The sequence below is a fragment of the Thalassophryne amazonica genome, chromosome 22 (genome assembly GCF_902500255.1).
Source record: "Thalassophryne amazonica chromosome 22, fThaAma1.1, whole genome shotgun sequence".
NCBI classification, from domain to species: Eukaryota; Metazoa; Chordata; class Actinopteri; order Batrachoidiformes; family Batrachoididae; genus Thalassophryne; species Thalassophryne amazonica.
In genome coordinates this window covers 3,330,555-3,349,264 of record NC_047124.1, presented here as the reverse complement: position 1 = coordinate 3,349,264, position 18,710 = coordinate 3,330,555, and the positions used below count along the sequence as shown (strand labels likewise).

The following is an 18,710-nucleotide window of genomic DNA, read 5'->3' as shown; positions in this document are numbered from 1 at the left end:
TTACAAACCCTAGGAACTACAAGTAAGCCTGCAGTCTGAGAGCGAAGCGCTCTATTGGGGTGATATGGTACTACGAGGTCCCTAAGATAAGATGGGACCTGATTATTCAAAACCTTATAAGTAAGAAGAAGAATTTTAAATTCTATTCTAGAATTAACAGGAAGCCAATGAAGAGAGGCCAATATGGGTGAGATATGCTCTCTCCTTCTAGTCCCCGTCAGTACTCTAGCTGCAGCATTTTGAATTAACTGAAGGCTTTTTAGGGAACTTTTAGGACAACCTGATAATAATGAATTACAATAGTCCAGCCTAGAGGAAATAAATGCATGAATTAGTTTTTCAGCATCACTCTGAGACAAGACCTTTCTGATTTTAGAGATATTGCGTAAATGCAAAAAAGCAGTCCTACATATTTGTTTAATATGCGCTTTGAATGACATATCCTGATCAAAAATGACTCCAAGATTTCTCACAGTATTACTAGAGGTCAGGGTAATGCCATCCAGAGTAAGGATAGTGATGACGATAGTGATGGTGATGATGGTGGTGGTGATGACAATGGTGATGATGATTATGGTGATGGTGATAGTGATGACGATGGTAATGATAGTGATAGTGATGACGATAGTGATGGTGATGCTGATGATGATTATGGTGGTGGCGATGACAATGGTGATGATGGTGGTGATGACAATGGTGATGATGATTATGGTGATGGTGATGACAATGATAATAGTGATGATGCTGGTGATGATGATGGTGATGGTGGTGATGATGCTGGTGATAGTGATGATGATGGTGATGATGCTGGTGATGATGGTGGTGATGCTGGTGATGATGGTGGTGATGCTGGTGATGATGATGATGATGGTGGTGATGCTGGTGATGATGATGATGATGGTGGTGATGATGGTGGTGATGCTGGTGATGATGGTGGTGATGATGCTGGTGATGATGGTGGTGATGCTGGTGATGATGGTGGTGATGCTGGTGATGATGATGATGATGGTGGTGATGCTGGTGATGATGATGATGATGGTGGTGATGCTGGTGATGATGATGATGATGGTGGTGATGCTGGTGATGATGATGATGATGGTGGTGATGCTGGTGATGATGGTGATGCTGGTGGTGATGCTGGTGATGATGATGATGCTGGTGGTGATGCTGGTGATGATGATGATGATGGTGGTGATGCTGGTGATGATGATGATGATGGTGGTGATGATGATGATGATGGTGGTGATGCTGGTGATGATGATGATGATGGTGGTGATGCTGGTGATGATGATGATGATGGTGGTGATGCTGGTGATGATGATGATGATGGTGGTGATGCTGGTGATGATGATGATGATGATGATGATGCTGGTGGTGATGATGGTGGTGATGATGATGATGATGCTGGTGGTGATGATGGTGGTGGTGGTGATGATGGTGATGCTGGTGGTGATGATGATGATGCTGGTGGTGATGATGATGGTGGTGATGATGATGATGCTGGTGGTGATGATGATGGTGGTGATGATGATGATGCTGGTGGTGATGATGGTGGTGGTGATGATGATGATGGTGGTGATGATGATGATGCTGGTGGTGATGATGCTGGTGGTGATGATGCTGGTGGTGATGATGCTGGTGGTGATGATGATGATGCTGGTGGTGATGATGGTGGTGGTGATGATGGTGGTGATGATGATGGTGGTGATGATGATGGTGGTGGTGGTGATGATGATGGTGGTGGTGGTGATGATGATGGTGGTGATGGTGGTGATGATGATGGTGGTGATGATGGTGGTGATGATGATGGTGGTGGTGATGATGATGATGCTGGTGGTGATGATGATGATGGTGGTGATGATGGTGGTGATGATGATGGTGGTGGTGATGATGATGATGCTGGTGGTGATGATGATGATGGTGGTGATGATGATGATGGTGGTGATGATGATGATGGTGGTGATGATGATGATGCTGGTGATGATGATGGTGGTGGTGATGATGATGGTGGTGATGATGATGGTGGTGATGATGATGGTGGTGATGATGATGGTGGTGATGATGATGGTGGTGATTGTGGTGATGATGATGGTGATGATGATGGTGATAGTGATGTTGATGGTGATAGTGATGGTTGTGATGATGATGGTGATAGTGATGGTTGTGATGATGATGGTGATAGTGATGGTTGTGATGATGATGATGATGATGGTGATAGTGATGGTGATGATGATGATGATGATGGTGGCGATAGTGATAGTGATGATGATGATGGTGGTGATAGTGATGATGATGGTGATATTGATGGTGATGATGATAATGGTGATGATGATGGTGATAGTGATGATGATGGTGATAGTGATGGTGGTGATAGTGATGATGATGATGATGATGATAGTGATGGCGGCGGTGATGATGATGATGATGATGGTAGTGATGGATGTGATTGTGGTGATGATGATGATCAAAGAGTCAGAGCTCTATTGAGCCGAGTATTCCTTTAACTTTAACTAGTAATGACTTCATGACTTTCTTTGCTAATAAAATTTTAACTATTAGAGAAAAAATTACTCATAACCATCCCAAAGATGTATCGTTATCTTTGGCTGCTTTCAGTGATGCCGGTATTTGGTTAGACTCTTTCTCTCCGATTGTTCTGTCTGAGTTATTTTCATTAGTTACTTCATCCAAACCATCAACATGTTTATTAGACCCCATTCCTACCAGGCTGCTCAAGGAAGCCCTACCATTATTTAATGCTTCGATCTTAAATATAATCAATCTATCTTTGTTAGTTGGCTATGTACCACAGGCTTTTAAGGTGGCAGTAATTAAACCATTACTTAAAAAGCCATCACTTGACCCAGCTATCTTAGCTAATTATAGGCCAATCTCCAACTTTCCTTTTCTCTCAAAAATTCTTGAAAGGGTAGTTGTAAAACAGCTAACTGATCATCTGCAGAGGAATGGTCTATTTGAAGAGTTTCAGTCAGGTTTTAGAATTCATCATAGTACAGAAACAGCATTAGTGAAGATTACAAATGATCTTCTTATGGCCTCAGACAGTGGACTCAACTCTGTGCTTGTTCTGTTAGACCTCAGTGCTGCTTTTGATACTGTTGACCATAAAATTTTATTACAGAGATTAGAGCATGCCATAGGTATTAAAGGCACTGCGCTGCGGTGGTTTGAATCATATTTATCTAATAGATTACAATTTGTTCATGTAAATGGGGAATCTTCTTCACAGACTAAGGTTAATTATGGAGTTCCACAAGGTTCTGTGCTAGGACCAATTTTATTCACTTTATACATGCTTCCCTTAGGCAGTATTATTAGACGGCATTGCTTAAATTTTCATTGTTACGCAGATGATACCCAGCTTTATCTATCCATGAAGCCAGAGGACACACACCAATTAGCTAAACTGCAGGATTGTCTTACAGACATAAAGACATGGATGACCTCTAATTTCCTGCTTTTAAACTCAGATAAAACTGAAGTTATTGTACTTGGCCCCACAAATCTTAGAAACATGGTGTCTAACCAGATCCTTACTCTGGATGGCATTACCCTGACCTCTAGTAATACTGTGAGAAATCTTGGAGTCATTTTTGATCAGTATATGTCATTCAATGCGCATATTAAACAAATATGTAGGACTGCTTTTTTACATTTACGCAATATCTCTAAAATTAGAAAGGTCTTGTCTCAGAGTGATGCTGAAAAACTAATTCATGCATTTATTTCCTCTAGGCTGGACTATTGTAATTCATTATTATCAGGTTGTCCTAAAAGTTCCCTGAAAAGCCTTCAGTTAATTCAAAATGCTGCAGCTAGAGTACTAACGGGGACTTGAAGGAGAGAACATATCTCACCCATATTGGCCTCTCTTCATTGGCTTCCTGTTAATTCTAGAATATAATTTAAAATTCTTCTTCTTACTTATAAGGTTTTGAATAATCAGGTCCCATCTTATCTTAGGGACCTCATAGTACCATATCACCCCAATAGAGCGCTTCGCTCTCAGACTGCAGGCTTACTTGTAGTTCCTAGGGTTTGTAAGAGTAGAATGGGAGGCAGAGCCTTCAGCTTTCAGGCTCCTCTCCTGTGGAACCAGCTCCCAATTCAGATCAGGGAGATCTGAATTTTTACGTAATTATTGTATGGCCTTGCCTTACAATATAAAGCGCCTTGGAGCAACTGTTTGTTGTGATTTGGCGCTATATAAATAAAATTGATTGATTGATTGATTGATGATGGTGATGGTGATGATGATGTGGCAATGATGGTGATGGTAGTGGTGGTGGTGATGATAATGGTGATGGTGATGATGATGGTGGCAATGATGATGATGGTGATAGTGATGGTGGTGATGATGATGGTGGTGATAGTGATGATGATGATGATGGTAGTGGTGATGGTGATGATAATGGTGATGATGGTGATGATGATGATGGTGGTAGTGGTGATGGTGATGATGGTGATAGTGATGATGATGGTGATGATGGTGATAGTGATGATGATGGTGGTGATGATAATGGTGGTGATAGTGATGATGATGATAGTAATGGCGGTGATGATGATGATTATGATGATGATGATGGTAGTGATGGGTGTGATTGTGGTGATGATGATGATGATGGTAGTGGTGATGGTGATGATGGTGGTTGTGATGATTAGGATGGTGAAGAAGGTGATGATGATGGTGATGAGGGTGGTGATGATGATGGTGGTGGTGATGATGGTGGTGATGATGATGGTGGTGTTGATGAGGATGATGGTGGTGATGATGAAGAAGGTGATGATGGTGATGAGGGTGATTAGGGTGGTGGTGATGAGGATGATGGTGATGATGAGGATGTTGGTGATGGTGAGGATGATGATGGTGATGATGATGAGGATGTTGGTGATGGTGATGATGATGGTGGTGATGATGATGAGGATGTTGGTGATGGTGATGATAAGGATGAGGATGATGGTGGTGATAATGATGCTGGTCTTTTCTTGCAGGAGGACAGTGATGGAGATGGTTACATCTCCTGCCTGCAGGTTCTGCTCGCTTTGAAAAGCATTATTCCTTCAGGACTGTTGTCTGAAGAACAAGAGATCTATGTCTACAGGGTAAATTGTGCACATACGCAGATCCGGTCACATGGACAGGATTTGATGATGATGATGATTCTTATTATTACATTTAGACACGAGCTTTGTGAATTAAGGAAACTGACAAATAAGATCATTTCAAATTCCTACTGCTCCTAATTTCCATCATTCATGTGATCAGATTGTTGTTTCCTGTAACCAGCCCAAACATGTCCAGCAGGTGCAGGTGTTCAGTGGTAGCATTCAGGTTTATGGTCTGTCTATTAGATAAGATTGAACTGGTGCATCAAAATTCATTAAATTTAGATCAGTTCATCCTTGTTATATGTCTTCTTAATTTGGAAAAGGACAAGATGATTGTATTAATGTTTTTTGGGTTTTCAAGTTCACTAACTGGACACACTTCAGCTCACCATGTTGCCGTTTGTTTCTCAGATCCTGGAAATGGTGGACTTCAGGGTGACAGATGGACTTGTGGACTTGAGGCTTTTCGCTGTTATTGCCAGCTTGGCACAGAAAATAGCCGCCATAGAGTAAGTCAGCCAAAGAGAAGTCTTTGACCTCCCATCAGTAATTATAAGCGTGCTCCACTTTGTTCCCGTGATGTTTGTGGCGCTGTGGGGGCGGGGCTTTAATCCTGTCCCACTTCTGCCTGATGATGGTTTATGGTTTTAGAGGTCGGAGTCATGATGATTCAGTGTGACGGGAAGCTGAACTCAAATGCACGTTTAACACTGTGTCATCTATTAGAGATGACTTAGTTTAAAAAGAGATGAAAAGAAAATGCTAAGATAAAACGGCAAAAATTAAAAAGACAAAAGCACAACACCAGAACCTCTGCCACCCAAACGTGTTTCAAGTTCACATTATCCGTGATGGAGCTGAGCGGGACAACCACGAGTGTGCAAAAAATCATCACCCAGCCTCCAGCCTGACCTCAGCGTCGCCGCGGCGCTACATTATTCTCCATATGTCGCAGATTCCCACACACGGTGCTTTTTGCTGCCCGGGGGTTTATAGCTTCCTAGACAGGAGTGTTTGGAGCCGAGCCGACTTCGGAGGTCCTGGAGGGTCAAGGCGTGCTCCCGAAGCCCGCGACCCGAAGTGAGAGCTCCCTCTCAGCGAGGACAGCTCCGGGGTCACGGGTCCTGTGATTTACGGCCAGCTCTTTGTGCTCGCCCTCAGAGGCGGCTCCTCATTCCCGCCGCCTCACTGGCAGAGAAAGACTCTGTGCAGAGTCAATTATCGCAATCGGGATGAATGTTCGTATTAAAACTCTTTTCAGAGGTTTCCAAATCCAGTCAGGAGACACAAGATCAGTATTCATGAGAGAAAACCATAAACGAACTCACCTCCTGCCTTCATCCGACTGACGACCGTGACCTCATCATACTTTGAAATCTAATGAGTAGATTTTAGCCACTAATCACTTTATGGTGAGATATATATACTCAACAAAAATATAAACGCAACACTTTTGGTTTTGCTCCCATTTTGTATGAGATGAACTCAAAGATCTAAAACTTTTTCCACATACACAATATCACCATTTCCCTCAAATATTGTTCACAAACCAGTCTAAATCTGTGATAGTGAGCACTTCTTTGCTGAGATAATCCATCCCACCTCACAGGTGTGCCATACCAAGATGCTGATTAGACACCATGATTAGTGCACAGGTGTGCCTTAGACTGCCCACAATAAAAGGCCACTCTGAAAGGTGCAGTTTTGTTTTATTGGGGGGGGATACCAGTCAGTATCTGGTGTGACCACCATTTGCCTCATGCAGTGCAACACATCTCCTTCACATCATCCGTGAAGAGAACACCTCTCCGACGTGCCAAACGCCAGCGAATGTGAGCATTTGCCCACTCAAGTCGGTTACGACGACGAACTGGAGCCAGGTCGAGACCCCGATGAGGACGACGAGCATGCAGATGAGCTTCCCTGAGACGGTTTCTGACAGTTTGTGCAGAAATTCTTTGGTTATGCAAACCGATTGTTTCAGCAGCTGTCCGAGTGGCTGGTCTCAGACGATCTTGAAGATGAACATGCTGGATGTGGAGGTCCTGGGCTGTGTGGTTACACATGGTCTGCGGTTGTGAGGCTGGTTGGATGTACTGCCAAATTCTCTGAAACGCCTTTGGAGACGGCTTATGGTAGAGAAATGAACATTCAATACACGAGCAACAGCTCTGGTTGACATTCCTGCTGTCAGCATGCCAATTGCACGCTCCCTCAAATCTTACAACATCTGTGGCATTGTGCTGTGTGATAAAACTGCACCTTTCAGAGTGGCCTTTTATTGTGGGCAGTCTAAGGCATATGTGTGTGTGTGTGTGTGTGTGTGTGTGTGTGTGTGTGTGTGTGTGTGTGTGTGTGTGTGTGTGTGTGTGTGTGTTGTGTGTGTGTGTGTGTGTGTGTGTGTGTGTGTGTGTACAGTGAGGAAAATAAGTATTTGAACACCCTGCGGTTTTGCAAGTTCTCCCACTTAGAAATCATGGAGGGGTCTGAAATTTTCATCTTAGGTGCATGTCCACTGTGAGAGACATAATCTAAAAAAAATCCGGAAATCACAATGTATGATTTTTTAATAATTTATTTGTATGTTACTGCTGCAAATAAGTATTTGAACACCTGTGAAATCAATGTTAATATTTGTTACAGTAGCCTTTGTTTGCAATTACAGAGGTCAAACGTTTCCTGTAGTTTTTCACCAGGTTTTCAAACACTGCAGCAGGGATTTTGGTCCACTCCTCCATACAGATCTTCTCCAAATCTTTCAGGTTTGGAGTTTCAGCTCCCTCCAAAGATTTTCTATTGAGTTCAGGTCTGGAGACTGGCCAGGCCACTCCAGGACCTTGAAATGCTTCTTACGGAGCCCCTCCTTAGTTGCCCTGGCTGTGTGTTTGTGGTCATTGTCATGCTGGAAGACCCAGCCATAACCCATCTTCAATGCTCTTACTGAGGGAAGGAGGTTGTTTGCCAAAATCTCACAATACATGACCCCATCCATCCTCCCTTCAATACGGTGTAGCCGTCCTGTCCCCTATGCAGAAGAGCACCCCCAGAGTATGATGTTTCCACCACCATGCTTCAAGGTTGGGATGGTTTTCTTGGGGTTGTTCTCATCCTCTAAACATGGTAAATGGAGTTGATTCCAAAAAGCTCTATTCTGGTCTCATCTGACCACATGACCTTCTCCCATGCCTCCTCTAGATCATCCAGATGGTCGCTGGTGAACTTCAAATGGGCCTGGACATGTGCTGGCTTGAGCAGGGGGACCTTGCTGCCCTGCAGGATTTTAAACCATGACAGCATCATGTGTTACTAATGTAATCTTTGTGACTGTGGTCCAGCTCTCTTCAGGTCATTGACCAGGTCCTCCTGTGTAGTTCTGAGCTTTCTCAGAATCATCCTTACCCCACAAAGTGAGATCTTGCATGGAATCCCAGACCGAGGGAGATTGACAGTCATCTTGTGTTTCTTCCACTTTCTAATAAATAATCATAACAGTTGTTGTCTTCTACCAAGCTGCTTGCCTGTTGTCCTGTAGTCCATCCCAGCCTTGTGCAGGTCTACAGTTTGTTCTGGTGTCCTCAGACAGCTCTTTGGTCTTGGCCAGGGGTGGCCAAGTTCGGTCCTCGAGAGCCACCTTCCACACACCTGAATCCATTGAAAGACTCGTTAGCTGGCTATGGTGGACAGGTTGGAGTGTGATTGATTGAGTGTGTGAACAGGTGTCTTTTATACAGGTAACAAGTTCAAACAGGTGCAATTAATACAGGTAGAGTGCAGAATAAGAGGGCTTCTTAAAGAAAAATTAAGAGGTCTGTGAGAGACAGAATTCTTGCTGGTTGGTAGGTGTTCAAATACTTATTTGCATCAGTAACATACAAATAAATTATTAAAAAATCATACATTATGATTTCCAGATTTTTTTTTTAGATTTTATATATATATATATATATATATATATATAATATATATATATATATATAATATATATATAATATATATGTGTGTGTGTGTGTGTGTGTGTGTGTGTGTGTGTGAGCATACACACGCCCAGAGTACTTGGAGGGATTGTTATGGTATCTATCTTCTGTAATCGTGGTTGTGTCATAATGCGCTCGTTGTGGCACCGCCGTTCCCCTCACACCTCTTTTCAGTCTGTATCTCTGGCGTCTCCGGCTTTGTCGCCTCCCTCTCGCCCTCTGTGTTGTGCTGTTTTGGCCCTTGACTCGGCCCATCTGTCCATGTTCAGCATTGTGCCATTTGCTGCTCGCGACCCGTCCACCTCACACGGCGCCACATTCCCTCAGGGCCAGTCACGTGATCTGCCAAGAAGTGCATTGTCATACAGTACTCCCAAACAAAGCGCCACTTCAGCTGCTGCGCGCTGCTCATAATTAGCGTCACCCTCAGGTTCTGATGTTTGTGAGTTTGTTCCTGTAATTTGACAGCATGATTCAGACACTGGGGGGCGCTGATTCATGCAAATGTTAAATAGCGGAACCTACGTCGACCTGCTCCATTCAAGGTTCACGTCCCGTCAGCGTTAGCTTTTATCCCAATTATCCAATCAGCTGGAACAAAAGATCACATTCCCTTCAAATAACCATTAATTTGTCCTCCAAGTAGCAAGTGAGAGAGTTAGCAGACAAGCTAGCCTAGGATAGCTGCAGAAATGGTCCACCAAGGACCAGCTAAATAGCACATAGCTAGCTTGAAATCAGTATTCTTCAGCTCATTCATGTATTTTTCCACTGTATGTTTTTGTATGTTTAGAATGAGCCCTCCGTGTCTACACGAGAGGGGGAGGGGCCCCCTCATGGAAGCCACCATGTTGACACAGGAAGCCAAAGGGGACATACGTGTTCCGCCTTTTGCATTTTGCAGCTGTGCCGGAAGACTGAAGAAAAACATGAGGATTCAGCAGTTGCTGCCCTGTGTACTGGTTGCTAGCGCAGGCTAACAAGTTTGAGAACTGTCGTTTTTGTGAAACGATGAATCTCACATATTGTTTATCACGAGAGAGGACACGGTGTGTGAGTCTCCATCGCTATAAAAGCAAAAAAATCTGAATGGAAACAATATCATGATTGGTGATGATATCATACAATGTGCAACCTAACCACTAGATGTCACTAAATCCTGCACTCTGTAGCTTTAAGATCTTTAATTTTCAGTACATTAAATGTGAAGCTCCCACCCAGTGGACTTTTTAATCTCTGCACATCCATTTTAGTTTTAACTCAAAAACAGCCACATGCAGATAAAGAAACACAAAAGAAACTACCGTATTTTCCGGACTATAAGTCGCACCGGAGTATAAGCCGCACCAGCCACTTTATCCATTATAAAGAAAAACAAACCATAAATAAGTCGCACCGGAGTATAAGTCGCACCAGCCACTTTATCCATTATAAAGAAAATAAACCATAAATAAGTCGCACCGGAGTATAAGTCGCACCAGTCACTTTATCCATTATAAAGAAAAATAAACCATAAATAAGTTGCACTGGACTATAAGTCCCATGGACATACAGGTATGTTAACATGAAAAGTTCAGATGATAATATTGTGACGGCTACCGTTTTCGGATGCATATTTCACCAGTCTTAACTTGTAATCTGCAGAGTATGATTTTCTTTTTGGTGGCATTTTTTCGGGCCTTCTCCGTTGTCTTGTTAAGTTATCAGTAACGTTAAAATTTTTATTTTTCTATGGTAGTCAGAAGTCGCAGGAACAGTCACACAAGCCTCGAGTGCCCTCTCGTGAGCTGCATTTTACCTACAGATATGTTTGTATTTTGCGGACCACATTGCGAGCCGAACCATGCAGCACCTACCTGCGCAGCTCATGACCACCCAGTGGTGTTGATCCAGCTCCTTCCAAGTGCAGACGCTAATCCTCCGCCGTCGCTCAGTGCTCCCATGCAGCTCTCAGCGTCAACTCTGCTCACACTGATATCCAAGGGTTGAAGCTGTTTTGTTAGCCATCCCGGAATAAACACCATGTTCGTCTGCTTCAAACGCTTTTCACAATCATCGACGCCAGCTCCTTCCAAGTGCACACGCTAATCCTCCGCCGTCGCTCACCCGGTGCTCCCACGCAGCTCTCAGCGTCAACTTATTCTGCTCACATTGATATCCAAGGGTTGAAGCTGTTCTGTTCGCCAAGCCGGAATAACAGCAAGCACCGTGTTCGTCAGCTTCACACGCTGTGGGTGAGGTGAGGAATACGCATCCAAAGTTCTGTTCTCTGATTGGTTATCGCGACCAGCGTGAACTATAGGATGGCCGTCATACTACAGTGCCTATGATGCATTGCATTCCTTTTCCGGTGGCCATTTTAAAACATAGATCGACTCTGTCACGTAAAATTGTTTTGTTACAGTAAATTAATTGAGATCCTACCGGTATATTTTTCATTTATAAGTCGCACCGGAGTATAGGTCGCACCCCAGGCCAAAACATGTAAAAACGTGCGACTTATAGTCCGGAAAATACGGTACCTGCTGTGCTAAAATCTCCCAAAATGTCTCTTTATGTGGTTGAGTCAAACTGGGTCAGAATATATTTGCGTCCCTGCGCGCTCGTCTCGCTGTATACAGGCCCCTGAAAGACGAGACTGCCAAAATGTTTGACATTACGTAAGCTGGAGGTCTGTTGTGTTGGGCACAGCAGGGTGCTAAAGGGGGGCGTCCAAAAGCAAATGGGTTCAGTTGCTATTATCTTCCCCACAGTCCGTCCCGGCCCTCTCGCCCCTCGTTTAGACCAGCCATTATCCCACCGGTGTCCTCAGTACACCAGCGTTTGGGCTTTTTTTTTTTTTTTACTGCCAATGAAGTGCAATTAATGATCATTAGCTGCCCTGTCTCGCTTCATCCCCATCACGCTCCTGTCTGCCCCACGTTTGGCGGACGAGGGCCAGTCACAGCCCCGCGAGCACTCAGGCGTAGATTGCACTCGATGGCGAGCGCGTTTGCCATTCTTCGCTCTAACAGGCCATTCATGGCACGGCGAGGAGGGGCTCATTAACACTGGGCACTCGTTAGAGCGGGGCGACTGTCGCTGTGCCACACGCTGGACAGGATGAGTCTGTCCCAGCTTCTCTCTAATTATCTGTGTGGACCCAGATTTTGTTGATCTGTGAGTGGTCACATTGCACCAGAGTCTGACCCGGATCATTAGCAGCTCCCCCCATCCCCCCGCTCTCCCACCCCAGTAAACCTTCACCCAGCCAACCCTGCTGGCTCTGCTCTGGCACCCCCACACCCAGTGCGCTACATCGGAGCAGTTTTAACCGTTACTTTGGCGGGATGTCCCCGTGTGTCTGTGCATTGTTTGACAACTAGGCTACTGTGAGCAGCCACAATGGGCTCAGAACCTTTTATCATCATGTTGATGCAAACACAACAACGCTCGAGACACCCGCCAAAGACAAAAACCAAAAATGTGCCGCCGCCATGCACGTCTGTCTTGACGCTAACCGCGGTATTTACTAGGATGTGTGACAGAAAACAACCTTTTATTTATTTTTAATTATCGCAAAAATACAAAATAGATGCTGCTAATAAATTTTCTAAATAGGAAACTACGACATGTAGGCAAACAAAAAGCACAGTTTTGTTTTTTAATTATTGAAATCCTGCAAAATATTTGGTTATTATGAAATGATGAAAAACTAAACTACATTTGAAATAAAATACTAGAAATAAAAACTATAAACCACATGATTAAATCACATCACCCCAGTGTTAGCCATGAAAAATGCACTTTTTATTTAATTCTCTTTTTGGTTGGATGATTAGATCCTTATCACCCTGTGATGGACTGGCGGTCTGTCCAGGGTGAACCCCACCTCCTGCCCTATGACCTCTGGGATAAGCTCCACCTCCTCCACTATCCTTAATTGGAATAATTGGGTATAGAAAATGAATGAATGAAGATTCTTATCATTTAATTTGTTAAATCTGCCTGTATTGTATGTCAGAGAATGTCACAGACTAATTTTTTTTTTATTTAAGTTGTACATCACAATTTTCTTTGGTAGTTTAAAACACTTGTGCCTCGAGTTATTGTAACACCATTTCCTACGATGAATCTAGCAGTTCTGATTGTCAGTGAAGGCACCATCGATGCTATTTGCCCATTTTTTGCACCTGATTGGATGCCACTGAATGGCTAAATTAATGTTGTATATTTAAATCTGTATCTGGTTAAAATATCACCAGCTTCAGGCTCTAAAAAGAACCGAGCTTAATGCTGAAATGACCCTGAGGAATTGGGAAACAGGAAGAAGGAATAAGAATAAGATCAACTTTATCCCGAAGGAAATTATTTCGCTAGAGCACCGAAATAATCACCGAAAGTGACAGTAATCAGTGAACATTTTTTTATACATTTGCACAAGATGTTTGACAATATTGCACATATCTCTGAATAACTCTCTTCATTATGTATTCATCCTGCAGAGGTTGGGGGGGGGGGGGGGGTTATATAGTCTGATTGCCACAGGTAGGACAGACCTCCCGTGGCATTCTTTGTGCACCTCAGTGGTCAGGATGTCAGTGTGGCCTGCAGGGGGTGGGAGGTGTTGTCCAGGATGCTGAGCAGTTTCCTCAACATCCTCCTCTCTGACACCACCACAGACTGCAGCATCACCCCTGGACAGAGCCAGCTCTCCTGATGAGCTTGTTGTGTCAGCTGCCTTCAGCCTGCTGCCCCAGCACACTACAGTGTAGAAGATGATGCTGGAGACCACCGAATGATAGAACATCTGCAGTATATTTCTGCAGACATTGAAAGATCTGATCCTCCTGAGGAAGGGCAGTTGGCTCTGACCTTTCTTATACACAGCATCTGTGTTTACAGTCCAGTCCAGTTTGTTGTCCGTGTGGACACCTAGGTACTTGTAGTCCACAATGTCCACCTCAGTTCCATTAATGGTAACTGGGTTCGGATGGGTCTTCTGTCTTCTGAAGTCCACCACCAGCTCCTTCGTCTTAGGACATGTTGAGCTGTAGGTGGATGAGTCCACATCACTACACAAACCTGTCCACCACAACTCTGTACTCAGCCTCCTGGTCTCTACCGATGCAGCCCACAAACGGCAGAGTTGTCCAAAGAACTACTGTTGTTACGCTTTTATGGTATTTCCTCCAAACATATAGAATTTTCTGCTGTAGTGTATTACACAATATTGAACACATACCAAATGCCCAAGAATTTTTGTTAAAAAATTACTATTTAAAAATTCAATTTTGCAATCAACCACCAATGACAGCACTGTCCTTTTGCCCTCTAGTGGTCAGACCCTGCTTGTACATACCGATCTGCTATTTTGTTAATTAAAGGTTCTGTTTTTTTGTTGTTCTTGTGTTGCAGTGAGTTTATGCAGTCACTAATCAGCAGCATGGACTTCCGCTCTCTGGAAGTGATGGCTCTTCAAAGCCAAGGTAATGTCAGGCTGTGGCTCGTTTCTGAGCTAAAGCTTTAGCATGTACACACCGTGGTTTATCAACGGCAGGTTCACCTTCATACCTCGTAAAGTGGCTGGTAAAACTAGTCCTCTACTACACACTTTTTCCCGAATTCTTGGGGGAAAAAGTTTAAATGTTCTGGAGTTCAAGCCCATCGTCCATGAGACCATGGAGAACTCGCTCTGACAGCTGATCTGTAGCCAGAGAAAGTAAGCTTCTCTCTTACAATGCCGGTTCCACATAATTCTTCTTTATGGTGCTTGACGGCTGATGCACCTTGAGGTTTCAAATACGGATTTCAACTAGAACATTACAACCTCCCAGTTTGTCTGGAATACATCATGACTTTGGCGGAATTTTGAAATAAATTGTTGAACAAGTTTTAACTGAGCAGAAAATATTTGTGCAGATTCTTCAAGATGATAATTGTCCTCGTTGAGCAATTTATCCAATTATTCTCTCTTGTGCATGTTCTACTTCTCTAGACTCACTCCAACCAGCTCCCTACCTCACTACATACCCCTGAAGACTCTTGCCTGATCTTTTCCATTAATCTGTCCATCGCCATTGCATAGAAAAAGGGGTCACAACCTGATCCTTGATGATTCTTAATCCCATCCTTCCTCTTAAAATTGTATTCATTATGTTATTTCCATCGTTTTAGCAAAATCCAAAGCAGTCTTCCTTTCCATGTTCCTCTTGACCAATTACTTCCTCAACACCTCCATCCCTTCACCAAGTCTGCTCCAGTCACCACCACTCTTTCTCTCCACCACCTCATCTCACTCACAACAGAAATCATCTTTCTCCTTCATCTTACAAACCACTTCTGAGACTTATGTGCTGATGACATTTAAACGGACTGCATTTATATAACGCTTTTCCATCTGCATCAGACGCTCAAAGCGCTTTACATATCAATGCCTCACATTCACCCTGATGTCAGGCTGCTGCAATGCAAGGTGCCCACTACACACTGGGAGCAACTTAGTGATTTTCCGGTCAGGCTGGGATTTGAACCCAGGATCCTCTGGTCTCAAGCCCAACGCTTAACCACTACACCATCACCTCCCCTGACATTTATTATCACACCTTCAGTTTCCAGCTCCCCAGTCATCACTCTGTCAATCATTGACTTCACTGACTTCACCTCCAACACTTACGTAATCTACTCTCCATCATGTTTACTCCCATCTTTTCTCCTCCATGGTAGAATTGAACTCACCTCCAGTCTTCCTGGCCTTATGTCCTTCTGCCTTGTCTCAAACAGTGTGTTGCCTTTCTCTTCTTTATCATACTGTCAACATTCAAAGTTCGGAATTTAATTTCCACACTTCTACTCTATCACCTTCCTTCTCCTCCTTCCCGAACCTTGACCCAAACCTGTCACAACCGGGTTCTTGACCAATCTGGTATGAAAATGATCTGTATAATTGATTAGGCCGAACATATATGCTGAATACCCATCCTGATGCACCCTCCTTATGTATCGTGGGTTGAGGATTGGTGCTGCTCTGTTGCAGCCTCAGTGTCTGAGTTGGACAGTTTTATCCACTAATCTCGGTCAACAGCACTGAAATAAACTGAAAATGTTTGTGTGAGAAGCCCGACTTCTCACATTCATGCCGTACCTCCGTTGTCCTTTCATGGCGCTGCGGGCATAATTACAATGAAATAAATACGAGTATACACTTTGAAGTCCGATCCCAAAGCATGCTTTGTAAAGCTAGTTTATTTTAAAGGAGAGGCACTCGGCCATCATGCATAGAAATGAGGGAAGCGAGAGAGAGAGAGAGAGGGAGGGCTGCATTTCCCTTTTCATAGATTAGAGCGTCCTTAATCTCATTAAAGTGCCCAGCAGTGAACATGCCGTCCGCTCCGCCCAGCCCTGTAATCAGCCCGAGACACGCGGCTCATCTCAGATGGACCTGGACGGAGAACCAGCTGGCTGCTCACAGCCCAGCTCTGTCAGGCGGGGAAGTCGTGAGCACCTGAAAGTGAGAAGGAACATGGAAAGCCTGTGGCGGTGGTGTGTGCAGAGCGAACCCCTGGTCGGTCAGGTAGAGAGGGCTGCGTAATTACAGAGCTGTTAACTGGAGAGGCTGGCTGCAGGCGAACGGGCTAATTGCCAGAGGGATTATCCCCCCCAGGCAGTATTACCTCGATTGCATTAACTGTGCAAACAGGTGCAGTCAAACAAGACTAGAACCAACCTGAAGTAATCTGAGGCCTCCACAGGTACACAAAGAACCGCTGGAGACTAAGTGGACAAATTCTGCAGCATCTCTTTTCTGCAGTTTTTACTTTTAAATGGACTTTCTTGATAAAGTGACACAATTCTGACTGTGCATCCAGCAAAATCTGGAGACCCCCCCCATGATACACGCCCACCAAACCTCTGCATTCTGTGTGAAGTCCCTCAGACTGAGTCCTCGGACCGAGCAGCACCAGCAGTGTGCCTGGTGCACGGAGCCTTTTTGTTTCCAAACTCGATTCTTTCCTGACGTAAAACAGCCTCAGTTCAAATTTCAGTAGATTTCTGTGCTCCCAAGAATACGAGTAAGTAAGTAAGTAAACTTTATTTATATAGCACTTTTCACAGACCAGGATCACAAAGTGCTTCACATGATAAATCAGTAAATACAAAATAACACATGCAAACATAAAAAAAAATAAAAATAAAAAAATCAAGCTAAAATGCAATTTTAAAAAGGTGAGTCTTAAGTTGCTTTTTAAAGCATCAACAGAGTCTATCGAGGGAAGGGAACAGGGAAGCTCATTCCAAAGGCGCGGCGCCACAGCTTTAAAAGATCTGACCCCTCGAGTTTTAAAACAGGTACGGGGAACCATCAGCAGGTTTAGGTTGGAGGACCTCAGGCCCCGGGTGGACACATACGGTTGGATCAGGTCGTTGATGTATTCCGGAGCCTGCCCGTTCAGGGCTCTAAATGTAAGCACCAGGATTTTATAATTTATCCTAAACGAGACAAGGAGCCAATGCAGGGACTTGAGTATTGGGCTAATATGGGCTCTTCTGTGGGTGCAGGTCAAAAGCCATGCAGCAGAGTTTTGCACAACCTGCAAACGAGCCAGTTCTTTCTTATTAAGCACGTGAACAGGCTGTTACAATAATCCAGTCGCGAAGATATAAAAGCATGTACAATCATCTCTAACTCTTCAAAAGACACCATTTTTTGAAGTTTAGAGATATTCCGGATCTGGAAAAAACAGTTCCTAACTGTTTCGTATGATGTTCTAGAGACATCCCTTCATCCAAGATAATGCCAAGATTGCGCAGGGGGAGTGGGGAGGGGAGTGGGTGTAAAGTAAAGAATGAACTATGTCCAGTGAGAGCAGGCTGCATGCATGCTTTGAGAATGCCCAGAATGCACCACCTCAGTGTCTGGAAACATGTGCACTGTGACCCCTTTAATTCTTATTTCTGTGTTCCACACCTGGTCCACTCCTGCAGCAGCTCTTCCTGTTCCTCCTGGAGGAGCACTGGGGACTGGGGAGCTCAGCGGGGCTTTATCAGTGCAGAGCAGCTGCTGCTGGAGGTGAAAGCTGGAGGGATCCGCCTGGAGCCCGAGGCGGCCGTCGGACTGGAACTCCGGCACGTCCCGGCTCTGGACCTGCTGGACTATCTGGCCTACCTGCCGCTCTTCATGCTCATTCACAAATCCGTCATCACAAACCCCCTGGAGGACTCCAGTAACCTTTGACCTCACTGTGGTGACAGCACTGTGGCCTGATGGGAAGTGGAAATATGTGAGTGGATTCATTGACATAAATGTGTCATGTGACACATTTCAGAGCGTATTTCAAAACTGTGAGATCGACACGGCCCCATTTTTATTTTATTCTCTTTCTCCTCCATCACCACAGTGTCAAATTAATGAGTTCAAGCTTCAAATCACACACACATAATAATAATAATCAATTAAATTAACCTACTATTAGAAATATTATTTTTAAAAATGGCTTTATAATCATTGTTTAGTTTAATCGCTGTGTGAAAGTGTTGACACAGTGCCTGGAAGCAGTATTCACACCTGTGGACTTTTACACATCCATCCATCCATCCATCCATTTTCTTCCGCTTTATCCGGAGTCG

General features: G+C 44.1%; 1 protein-coding gene across 2 annotated transcripts in view; it reads left to right on the top strand.

The window, feature by feature from the left end:
- LOC117504382 overlaps positions 1-18,710 on the top strand; it is a 55,074-nt gene extending 36,364 nt beyond the window's left edge. Inside the window, exons 6-9 of one of the 2 annotated variants that reach the window (XM_034163852.1) lie at positions 5,014-5,124; positions 5,542-5,639; positions 14,502-14,572; positions 18,072-18,710. In XM_034163852.1, coding sequence (XP_034019743.1) covers positions 5,014-5,124; positions 5,542-5,639; positions 14,502-14,572; positions 18,072-18,157 — 366 coding nt within the window. In that variant the 3' untranslated portion in view covers positions 18,158-18,710. Of the gene's footprint in view, positions 1-5,013; positions 5,125-5,541; positions 5,640-14,501; positions 14,573-18,068 lie in introns of both variants that reach the window. The other variant, XM_034163851.1, reaches the window with a different exon arrangement.